A 12,567-nucleotide genomic window follows, 5' to 3' on the forward strand; every position below is an offset into this window, starting at 1 on the left:
TCAATTATATTTTCCTTCTTTAAGTTTTTCAATATAATAACATAACTTTAAGGCTGGCCCCAACTTCAGCCCCAAATACTTCATCATCACATCACTTTTGAGTAGTAGCAGAGCCTTCCCATCAATCTCCTACAGAGAGAAAGAAATTATAATTACTAATACTGATTTCATGTTTTGTCACGTTACGTACACATAAGAACATGTAAAACAGGGAGCAGCTGTACATTCTCAACATATATTCTCTGAATATGCATTTATTTCCTGAAAACTATTAAAAATATAACTTATATGTGAAAGCATCATTTGAAAATGTCTAAATTCACTTCAAATTTTAAGAAAAAGGAAATTTAACCCAGTATCTTTGAAAAATGGCCTTAGCATCAAACTCTGATTTTAAATACTATATGTTGAATCAAGTACCATGTATTTATGACAAAGGGTAGAAACCTGTGAACTGTAGAAATGAATTTCAGACAGTCATTAACTTTCTTAGAAAGGCTGGGAATATGAGTATATCAGTATTAACGCAAACTGTAAATGTGCTATACAGTGTTGTCATTATGTTGAAAGCTATTCAGTTAGTTGTGTGAAGCTAATTAGATACGAAAACTTATTACTGATTTTCTTACAACGTCAAAAAGGATACATAGATATTTGGTCATGAAATTGTTAGAAAAGACTATAAACATTATTTAACAGACACAAGGCATCCTCCTAAAATTCTTTATTTCCTTAATTAAGCAATTTATGTCGTGGAAGCATATTATTTGGTTTTCATGAGTTCCTATTTAAAATAAAGCTGCACTTAATCTTCTACAGTTACTGGATTCATCAGGCGTCATAAAAAGGAGGACACCCTGTCACAGCTGTGGTCACCCCTCCTACTCACGGTCCTCGGGCCGAGCAGGGAGCAGGTGGGGAGGAGGATCCTTGTAGCTGTTGTTAGAAAGGAGAAGAAACCTGAGAGTGGCCATGCCGAATCATCTTCTCTTGAGAACTTGAAGACTTGTAGTATTTTAGGTACCCGGGTACCCATTTAAAGCACAGATCCAGCCTCCACCCTTTAAGGCTTTAACTTTGGGCAAAGTAAACTTTCTCGCATATGGAATAATCAGTTGATAGGGTTCCCCCACCATCCACACTAATCAGTATCCAACTGAAGGGCCTGCACAGAGGTCATTCAAAGTCATTACGGCAGGAAAACCGGATCAAAAGATACATTACATGTTGCATGAAGAGGTCGACGAGGGGGCCTGATATCTGAGGATCTTTATGTTTCATAAACTGTATCACTTCATCCACAGACCAGGTTGAAGGGTCCTTAGAGAAGCCTTGTTTCAGGACACTGGGGTCAGGTACAGCTATATAACTTGGAGCTTCAATGGGGGGAAAAAAGACAAATCATACTTGACCTGATCATTATCCTGAAAGAAGAGATGTTAGGTAGGGAGTAATTGTCTCATTCCTGGAACCTTGTGTGAAGTACCCCGGCATGGACCCAGGACTCCAAGGTAAAATCCAGGGAAAGCCTAGACAAAGATGACCTGAGGATGGCTACTCAAGAATGTCCCACCTGACCTCCCCCAAACAACAAAAGCAGCTTCGGAAGACACCTTACAGTTCCAAAGATCATAAAAGAGACTGAGCAATCCGAGGCCACTTTGGCCACAGGAAAATACAGCAAAAGATCTGTTACTTGGGTTAAATTAGGCTAATCTAAGCTAACTTATTGCTTTCTTACTTTAAATATTTCCAAGAATTTCTCTCAATCTTTCTCCTCTTGATATCTCCAGATTAGGTTTATTTTACTAGCTAATTGCAGTGGAAATCCCCAGAATTTACAGTTTGATAATTGCTTAAATTTATTCACTTTAATGTATTCAATATGGATGGTTTTTAGCATCACTTTATTCTTTAAATTCCTGTTTCTCAAGCCTTACATGCTTATCTGAATTTTGAAGAAAACAAGATTATTTTGTGCTTAGCTAGGTCAGAAGTAACTTTAACATTATACTGAATGCCTCTTTCAAGTTTCACTGCATAGTAATAGATATTTTGGTTGAAGGTTTATATGTTTAAAAAAGAAGTAACTAAGACATGAAACAATTTAAGTGCTCATACCTCAAAAAGTTATATCTGTGCCGTTCACTACACTGTATTGAAATTTCTTTGTGTCCAGACACGCATTCATTTACTCAACCAGAGTGCTTGACTCTCTAAAGTTAGTGTATGATAAGAGAAGTGGGTTTTGTAGTTTGCTAGGAGGATTTGTTTCTCTAAACAAGGATCGTCAATACAAATTTAGTATTTTTGTATGTGTGAATTAGCCAAAAGTGCACCTTTTCTTTCCTATCCTCTGAGCTCTGGCCATTTTATGAGTATTTTGAGTACTCACCCAGGGAAAGGGCAAAGAAAAACAGAAGATAAAAGAACTCACAATGGTAAATCTTATTTATTTTCTTTTTAAATAGCGTAACTTTGATATGAAATAAAAACTCTTTAGTAAAATCTATCCTACTTTCTACTTGTCAGAGATAAAAATGTTGGTCTACCAAGAAATGCTGCTGGGCTGTATCAACCCAAGTAAAAACGATGATGGTATAGACCATGGAGGCATTGCCTAAGGCATTCTAACAATCCAGACAGAAAAGTCTTCTCCTTTAACTCAAAACAGACTCAATTTAATACTTAAAAAATTACTGGTGGGGCTTCCCTGGTGGCACAGTGGTTGACAGTCCGCCTCCGATGCAGGGGACACGAGTTCGTACCCTGGTCCGGGAAGATCCCACATGCCGCGGAGCGGCTAGGCCCCATGAGCCATGGCCGCTAAGCCTGTGCGTCCGGAGCCTGTGCTCCACAACGGGAGAGGCCACAACAGTGAGAGGCCTGCGTACCGCCAAAAAAAAAAAAAAAAAAAAAAAAAAAAAAAAATTACTGGCAAGGCTAACCATACCTCTAAATTAACTTACTTATATTTGTGTGGGATTTTTGGTTTCTGTCATCAGAATCTGGTATAGTTATGTTTTGAATAACATATAACTACTTTTACGGATTACTACAAATAAACTATATGTAAAGATATGACTTCTGGTATAAAACTATAATTTTATATTAAAAATAAAACAGGGGCTTCCCTGGTGGCGCAGTGGTTAAGAATCCGCCTGCCAGTGCAGGGGACATGGGTTTGAGCCCTGGTCCGGGAAGATCCCACATGCCGCGGAGCAACTAAGCTCTTGCACCACAACTATTGAGCCTGTGCTCTAGAGCCCGCGAGCCACAACTACTGAGCTTACATGCCTAGAGCCCATGCTCCGCAACAAGAGAAGCCACCGCAATGAGAAGCCCGCGCGCTGCAACAAAGAGTAGCCCCCGCTCGCCACAACCAGAGAAAGCCCGCGTGCAGCAACGAAGACCCAACACAGCTAAAAATAAAATGAATAAAATAAATTTATTTAAAAATTTTAAAAAATAAAAAATTTAAAAAATAAAACTGTGAGCTCATCTATTTCTAATCTATCATGGAAAATAATTTAACTGGGCCCACATCTTCAAAATAATCAGAGAAAGTTATGAACATTAGTGTTATTCAAATAATTACATGAAATAAATAATTATGTGAAAAATAATCAAAGTCCAGTCATGCTCTTCTCCTTAATGGCTCTGTCTTATATACACTAGGAGACCAGAAGGCCTGTCTTCATGAACTCATATATTGTGAAAGTATCTAAAAATTCAGGGTACGTTACCCCTTTATAAAATGAACATCTATCTTCAGTCTCTCTACAAAAATCACTCCAAAACCAAAGACAATCTACACAGAGTAGGAGATGGGGGTGACGATATTAAATGTATCACAGCATGTGTACAGTGCAGTTGCCCATAGATAATATCCATTATGAAAGGCAGGGGAGTTAGTTGATTCCTACTTCCTTTACTCCTCAACCTTGCCTAGATGCCTATCTGGTGACAAAAGACAAAACACTTATTCCTCTCACCACAGCACCCTTAACCCTTAAAAGGGTACAGGATAGTAGCTATCTTTGCACATGGAAGGCTGCTCTGGCTCTTTCCAAATGAAGAGTAGGATGCTGTCCTGTTTATACATATCATGTTCTCCTGCGGGGTCTGAGGGAATGACTGGGAGTGTGGAAAATGGGGAAACGCCTGCAGCAACAGAATGCCAGAGCCTAGATCTGGGAACCACACACAGGCTGGGGCCAGGAAAGGTCTCAATAGGGACAAGGAAGAGAGTACGTCAGAAAGAAGAGGGAGTGCATCCTTCCAGGCCTCAGAGTCATGTGAGGGTTGTGAGTCCAGGCAGTACCCAAGGAAATGATAAATTACAATGGATAGAAAAGCACTAAACTGAGAAGTCTCCATCAGAAACATGGTTGGTGATCCAGATTCCCAGAAATAGTTCTGTAATGCCATGAGGATTAGAGCATGTGTAGCAGCTTGGCCCTGAAAATGATGTGAAGGGGAGGACTCGACCTCCTCACTTTTGGCACTTTCTCCAATGCGATAAACTCTCAGGGAATGTTGTGGGGCATGGAAACCTTAAGGGGAAAGACAAACACACTGGCTGAGAATCACTGTTTTTGAATATACCTTCACTTTTCCTCTGCATCTGGAATGTAACTTCATGGTGACTGCTCTTGGGAGGTGATTCGGTCCCTACCAGTGTTGAACTCGAGGTGCATGGCACACTTTGAGAAACACTACTGGAGACCGGAGTATGAGTGCTTATAGGACTTGTGCTGGCAGGATTCAAAGAACTTGCTGGATTTAGTGGTGAGTTTTTGGACTCTTCAGAAAGCATTTCCCCTTTGGGCATGCCATTTCCCTCAGAAGATAATACTTCTTCTACAAGAAAAAAAAGACAAAGGCAATAAGAAAAAAGACAAAGGCAATTATCTTCAACAGACTTACAGCTCGAATACTATTAAAAGGTCAAAAATCCCTTAACTGCCAACAACAGTTCACTTAAGCCATACTCTACTGAACCACTAACCTCTAACACAAAGCACATGGCCATCCCCTTCTTGGTGTTTATAGTAATGGACACTGTCCTGAAATTCAAATTGATTCTAATGATATCATCTATTTTTCTCACGGCAACTAACCCTTGCCAGTCTTGCCACCAAGACTATGAACACCTCACTAAAGCATTTATTTTTAGGAATGCAGTTCTTCACAACTCTTTGTTACAATATGATCACAGAGTTGGTTTCTAATATTTGCTTACTCCTTGGGCACTTAAAACTTGCACTGGAGAAATGTACTAGGGTTTTCTATTCCTCTTTCTATCAGCTTTTAGCAATACAAAGCTGAATGGAAAATATGGCTATAACTGTTTTTCTTTAATCTAAGAAGAAATGACAACTGTGCACTTCTGAAGGGAATGAAGTGCTCAACAAAGCTGCCAAAGTAGTAGCCTAACTGCCAAACTGATTTGGGGGAATATACTCCCCTACTTCCAGCATCAACACTCAAGAGCATATAAGTGATAGAAGAGTGACTTTTCTCCCCAGTCTTGCAACATGTAAATACTATTTACCTTCAGAGGCATGCACTTCTGTTTTGGGGAGCTTAGGAGAGAGAGGAGCAACATAAGGCAGAGGTTCCTGAGAAGGTCGTTTGGTGCTTTTCTTTTCTGTTGTATCTTCTTTTACTGTTTTCAAAAAAAGAAATATCTGTTATAACTAATTAATATACTCAAGCGTTTTCATATCATCAGCATAAAACACTTTTGTTTCTAAATCATTTGCCTACTATAACTTCATCAATAATCTATCAATTATTTATGAACAAGATGTGTTCATTTCATCCTGTTAAATATTTCAGTGATATTATATTCAAGGGTTAAAGGCACTGTGTCTAGGCTTCATTTATTCTAGGGTCATCACATCTTTCTAACTCTCTCAGGCCAACAGTTAGGCAACCAACTGTAATGTGTCTAAAAAGACCTGGGAAAATTGCTCCCATGAGCAAGAAAAGTTAAGAATTCAGAGAAGTTAAAGATAAGATAGGGTACAATGAACACTCCATTTTATAGGCAACAATCCTGGCCTAGGGGTACACTTACAACAATCCTACTGGTTACTTATCATTCAACCAAATGCATTTCTTCCTAAAGGACCACACTTTAAGGCATAATCCTGAAAATAAAGACATTTCAATTTATTAATTACACTATTACACTACATTAGACTACGTTACACTACATTATCGATCAATATTTTGATTTAATCTCCAACTAAAAGGAAAAACAAAGTGCAATAGAAATCTATAAAGTAGGATAACAGACCTCCAGAGAGAAGAAAGACTGCAATGAGAAAGTACCAAAGTCAAACTTCATCTAGTTCAAAATGGCTGGGGGCCAGGCATGCCTCTCAAAATCGTCTGATGAGCAATCTTTAGCCATCCATTTACTGACTGATTACTAATGAGTCTAAGAGAGCTCTCACCATTTGATTTTATTTTTAATCATCAACTATAAAACTAACAGGCAAAACATACTTCAGTGAATGAGAGATATTTCTACAATTAGGACAGTTAAATTCTATGAAGAGAAATAATTGACTTTTTTCATACCCATTTAATGATACAGAAAATTGGAGTACTAAAATATACAGTTTCTATAGTTTTCTATAGATATTTACCTCAGAATCACAGGAAGATCAGAAAAAGTCTTTACTTATCTTTTACTTGTAATATTATAATACATTCTTTATGAAAAGTTTATGAAGCTGGTATATGGTCTACTATCTGAGGTTGATACAAACATAAAACTGATTCTTGACTTCTGCTTCTGGGTATCGTAGTGAGCTCAGGCATGAAACTGTTCCTGCAGAGATAACTAGAAAAGGCCAGATAATTTACAAAGTACTTCAGAAGTCATCACAGAGAAGCACTTCCAGGATGACTGATTAAGGACTTCAGAAAATCCACTCCTTCATAAAAATAGTGACAGCGCTGGCAAAATTAACTTTTTCAAAATTGTGGATGTTAACTAAAGGATTACAACAACCCAAAAAGCATTTTATTCAAGAAAAATGGCTGAATCTCAGAAAGAACAACAAATTCTGTGGCATTTACCTTCCCTAATATAATCCCATTCACCCCAGTTTTGCAGCAGCCTTGCAAACCAACAGCTTTGCAACTACAGTAGCTGTGAAAGCCAGCAGCCAGCCTAGCACTGAAGGGGGCACAAAGGATTTGGAACTCTCCAAAAGCTCCACCCACAGAGAAGTGTCACTATTTGATCAATCTTGCAGCTCACTGAACACCTCTGATCTCTGGGCTTGTTTTATTTGACCTAAATCAGAGCCTGCTCTGTGTGAACAGCCCTATCCAAAGCACTGGTCAAAAACCAAACCAAAAAACCCACAACAATGGCAATTGTTTAACATTGCAGCTTCCAGAGGTAGTATTACCAGTTGGGGCTGACAAGACGCTGACCAAGAAGCTTAAAAGGAAAAACTGGAGAATGAGATGTCCATTAGGGGACTCTGAAAAGCACTGAGATATTCCTGGGAATCTAGAAGGCCATATGTATGTACATGGTTGTATGAATGCTCAGGAAGACTTTAGAAGGCCCTAATCTTTCATTTTTTGCTGACCTTGAAGCTCTGCACAAAGCAGATTTGTAAACTGCCTCCTGGAATGTTCAAGGTAAGTCCCAACACACACTAAGAACCCCTTGGCAAAGGCTGGGAGACATACTGGTTCCAGGCACTTAAGAAAATCCCTGTCCAATCATTAGCTGACCACTAACCTAAGTGAACAGACTTCAGTAGCCACATATAACAAAATTAGACCTGGAAAAGTCATTAAATTAGTCCAGGAGAGTCACTAAAAATCCAAACAGCACCAGCAACAACAACAGAGCCTAGGAAGGGGGAAGGAACCTAATTTTCAGAGTTGCTGCATTATATTACTTTTAAATTTCAATTAAAAAATTAGGAGACATGCAAGGAAGAGGAAAGTATGACCCATACACAGGGGGAAAAAAAGTCAACAGAAACTGCCTCTGAGGAAGCCCAGACACTGGACTTACTAAGCAAAGATATCAAGTCAGTTATTTTATATATGTTTAAAGAACTTAAAAAAAAATCATGTCTAAAGAACTAAAGGAAAGTATAAGAACAATGTCTCACGCTATCAATAAAGTGATAAAAATTATAAAAAGAACCAAATAGAAATTCACGACTTGAAAAGTATAATAAATGAAATTTAAAAAACAAAACAAAACCCTAGAGGGGCTCAACAGCAGATGTGAATTAGCAGAAGAAAGAATCACCAAATTTTGTTAGAGGTCAATTGAGATTATATAGTCTGAGGAACAGAAAAAAAAAAGAGAGAGAGAGAGAAAAAATGAACAGACTTCAGAGACCTGTGGGACACCATCAAGCATGCCACAATAAACATAATGGGAGAGTCCTGGAAGGAGAGGACAGAGAGAGTAAGGAGCAAAAAGACTATTTGAAGAAATAATGTCTAAAAGCTTCCCAACTTTAATGCAAAACATTAATCTGCATAATCCAAAAAGCACAAGGATCTCCAATTATGATAAATGCAAAGATATCCACACCTAGAAAAAACAGTCAAACCACCAAAAGCAAAAGACAAAGAGAATCTTGAAATCAGCAAGAGAAAAGCAAATCATCACATACAAAGGATCCTCAATAAGATTAGCAACTGACTTCTCATCAGAAACTACAGAGGCTAGAAGGAAGTGGGATGACATTCAAAGCACTGAAACAAAAAGACGGTCAACCAAGAATTCTATATCTAGCAAAACTAAACTTTAAAAACTGAAGGAGAAAATAGGAAATTCTCCATAAAGAAAAACTGAGAGAATTCCTCACTTGTAGAGAGCTACCCTATAAGAGATACTAGAGAGACTCCTTCAAGTTGAAATGAAAATAGAGAATAACTTAAATCCACATTAAAAAAAAAACAGTACCAGTAAATATATTTGTGTTTATAACTCTTTTCTTCTCCTTTCTCATTTAAAAGACAACTACATAAAGCAATAATTATAGGACTTCCCTGGTGGCGCAGTGGTTAAGAATCCCCCTGCCAATGCAGGGGACACAGGTTCAAGCCCTGGTTCAGGAAGATCCCACATGCCACGGAGCAGCTAAGCCTGTGCGCCACAACTACTGAGCCTGTGCTCCAGAGCCCGCAAGGCACAACTACTGAACCTGTGCTCTAGAGCCCGCAAGCCACAACTACTGGAGCCCGCAAGCCACAACTACTGAAGCCCACGCGCCTAGAGCCCGTGCTCCACAACAAGAGAAGACACTGCAATGAGAAGTCCGTGCACCACAACTAAGAATAGCCCCCGCTCGCCACAACTAGAGAAAGCCCACATGCAGCAACAAAGACCTGACACAGCCAAAAATAATAAATAAAATAAATAAATTTTTTTAAAAAAGCAATAATTATAAAACTGTATTTGGGAGCTTATAATGTATAAAATATAATTTGTATGACAATAATAGCACAAAGAAGTGGGCAGAAAATAAAGCTATGCTGGAGCAAAGTTTTGGCATAATATTAAAATTAAGTTGGTATTAATCCAAACTAGACTGTTTTAAACTAAGATGTTAATTGTAATCCCCAAGGCAACTAACTAAGAAAATAACTCAAAAAAATAGTAAAAAGAACAAGGAAAATAAAATGGTACACAAGAATACATCTACTTAAAACAAAAGAAGGCAGTAATGGAGGAAAAGACTACCCCCCCCCCCCGAAAAAAAGAGAGACATACAGAATGGTAGATGTAAATCCTACCTTATCAGTAATTAAATTAAATGTACATGAAATAAACACTCCAGTAAAAAATCAGATTGGCAGAATGGATTTTTTTTTAAAGTTGTATTACAAACTTACTACACTTTAAATTCAAACACACAAATAGATTGAAAGTACAAGGATGGGAAAAAATATACCATACAGACAGTACTTAAAAGAGGACTGGGGGGGCTCCCCTGGTGGTGCAGTGGTTAAGAATCCGCCTGCCAACACACAGGACACGGGCTCGAGTCCTGGTCCAGGAAGATCCCACATGCCACAGAGAAACTAAGCCCATGCACCACAACTACTGAGCCTGCGCTCTGGAGCCCGCAAGCCACAACTACTGAAGCCTGCATGTCTAGAGCCCGTGCTCCGCAACAAGAGAAGCCACCGCAGTGAGAAGCCCACGCACCACAACGAAGAGTAGCCCCCGCTCCCCACAACTAGAGAAAGCCCATGCGTAGCAACGAAGATCCAACGCCGCCAAAAATAAATAAATAAATTTTAAAAAACAAAAAGACCCCACAATGATACACCTTTCAGGTTTTGATTCTCAAGTTAATTATGAGTACAATAAGAAATTACTTTTCCACTTTGAATGAACAAAAACTATATATTATACATGTCTAATTAGTTCACTGTGGCTAAAAGGTTTACTTTGAGGAAGACACAGGAAAAACTGAATTATGTAAGATTCTCAAGTTAATGTAGAATCTAATATAAAATAGAAGCACAGTATAAAATTTTACATTTTCTCTTACCTGAATTATTTTGATCATGCTCTGCAGGACTATGACCATTACCTCTATAAGAGCTAAAAGGCTGGCTACTCAAAAGGTTATCACACTGCAGGCTGTGGCACAATTTCTCAAGAAAGCGAAGAGCAAATGATGCACTGTTCACTGGAGGGAGCTGGATGGAATGAGTTTCCCCATCAAAGGAGGCTATTATAGGGAAGAAAAGATGTCAGTTACATCACAGAAAGATGAGAACCACATCAACAAAAATGAAAGTCATCAATTTAGGAAATGTATTATAAATCTAACGTGTGGTTTTTGTAATTTATAAAGGAATAATCTTAAATTATAAAAGTTCCTCTCATTCAAACACAATAGTCTGAACTAATAAAAGCATTCTCATTTAAAAATATTCATAAAGTAAACAACAACAACAGAAACCTACTGATGTACAATAGTTTCTGCTCTTCCAAACATTCCATGGGTACAAATGCAGTATCTGATCATACAATCATGAAAGCCATGTGTATCTTACCTCTTACTCACTTCTTGAATCACATTTTTTACTTAGAGATTCTTACAGATTAGTCTGTTTTCTAAAAAAATTAAAATATATTAAGCTCACTTTATCTATAGTGAGCTTAATACAGCAGGTAAAAAGAAAAATCTGTACCTCTTACCTCAATATACAGTATTACTCTGACATTATTTGTCTATTTTGAAAGTTAAATTTTCCAAACCAGGGTTAAAAGTCTATAAACATATAATTATTATACATATTCTATTACATTAATATAGTATTCAAATATTATAGTTAACAGAATATAAATTTATAAAATAATCTATGTATTATAAAATCCTTGCCTTCTTGAAACCTAAAAACAAATTAGGGAATAAAAGTTCATAAAGGATTAGATGAGCATACCGGTTATCACTTCTCCTCCACGATCATCTGGCTTAAGGAATCCAAAAACAGTCTTACTTTGAATGGCACAATCCACACAGGCCTGCACCGTCCGCCGGAGCACCACATTGACAGGGCCTGGGCCAAAGTGATCGGGCAGCTGCTGGATTTTCTTCTGATCCAGGTAAGGGCCAGAGCTTCCATATTTGTTTACATAGACACAGACTTGATTAAAAATGTGTATATAGATATAACAAACAATGAGATTGGTTAGAAGGAACATAAACACTACATAATCAATCACCATATATCCCATTAGCCATGCTTCACTTAAAGATAACCTAAACATAGTTACTATCGGTGATCATTTCTGCTACCTAAAAATATGTATGTAAATATATTTTCACATTTTGTAAATATATGAAATCTAGAAATAAATAATCCAAATGCTTATTCAATTTTCTAGAATTCTGCCCAAACTGATCATAATAAAAACAATACAAGTTTTAGTAACATCATAAAACAATTCTTCACACATTCTCAGATTATATAAAATGGCTTAAAGTCAAGAATATTTTCACTTTTTAACAGTAATCACAGTATAAGAATTTTCTTTCAAAACTGGTCATATCAGCACACTCCTTTTGGACTGAATTTATTTTAAATCAACAATATTGCACTCTCATTATATAGTATTTTCTAAAGTAACCAAATCATTTCAGATATGTGTCACAGTAAGTTCTAATGACCTAGAGAAATTTTTTTCATTAATTTTTTTTTTTTGCGGTACACACGCCTCTCACTGTTGTGGCCTCTCCCGTTGCAGAGCACAGGCTCCAGACGCACAGGCTCGGCGGCCATGGCCCATGGGCCTAGCTGCTCCACGGCATGTGGAATCTTCCTGGACTGGGGCACGAACCCGTGTCCGCCTGCATCGGCAGGCGGACTCTCAACCACTGCGCCACCAGGGAAGCCCTTTTCATTAATTTTTAAGAAAATAAAAATGTTCTTTATATACATGCCGAGGTTCATGGAAGAAAATTTTTAAATTAAATGCTTTCCTTCGTATAATAAAAGCATTTAGAATTTAGAAACAAATAATCTATAATCACAATCAGTCAA

General features: G+C 37.7%; 1 protein-coding gene across 1 annotated transcript in view; it reads right to left on the minus strand.

Moving 5' to 3' along the window:
• Positions 1 to 12,567, minus strand: part of SCML2 (Scm polycomb group protein like 2) — a 66,780-nt gene continuing 54,213 nt past the window's right edge. The window contains exons 9-14 of the mRNA XM_065900548.1: positions 11,467 to 11,670; positions 10,566 to 10,748; positions 5,558 to 5,671; positions 4,609 to 4,863; positions 1,225 to 1,376; positions 1 to 129 (exon numbers count right to left, since the gene is read on the minus strand). Coding sequence (XP_065756620.1) covers positions 1 to 129; positions 1,225 to 1,376; positions 4,609 to 4,863; positions 5,558 to 5,671; positions 10,566 to 10,748; positions 11,467 to 11,670 — 1,037 coding nt within the window. The remainder of the gene's footprint in view (positions 130 to 1,224; positions 1,377 to 4,608; positions 4,864 to 5,557; positions 5,672 to 10,565; positions 10,749 to 11,466; positions 11,671 to 12,567) is intronic.

This window comes from Phocoena phocoena, chromosome X (assembly GCF_963924675.1).
Source record: "Phocoena phocoena chromosome X, mPhoPho1.1, whole genome shotgun sequence".
In the NCBI taxonomy this organism is placed as follows: Eukaryota; Metazoa; Chordata; class Mammalia; order Artiodactyla; family Phocoenidae; genus Phocoena; species Phocoena phocoena.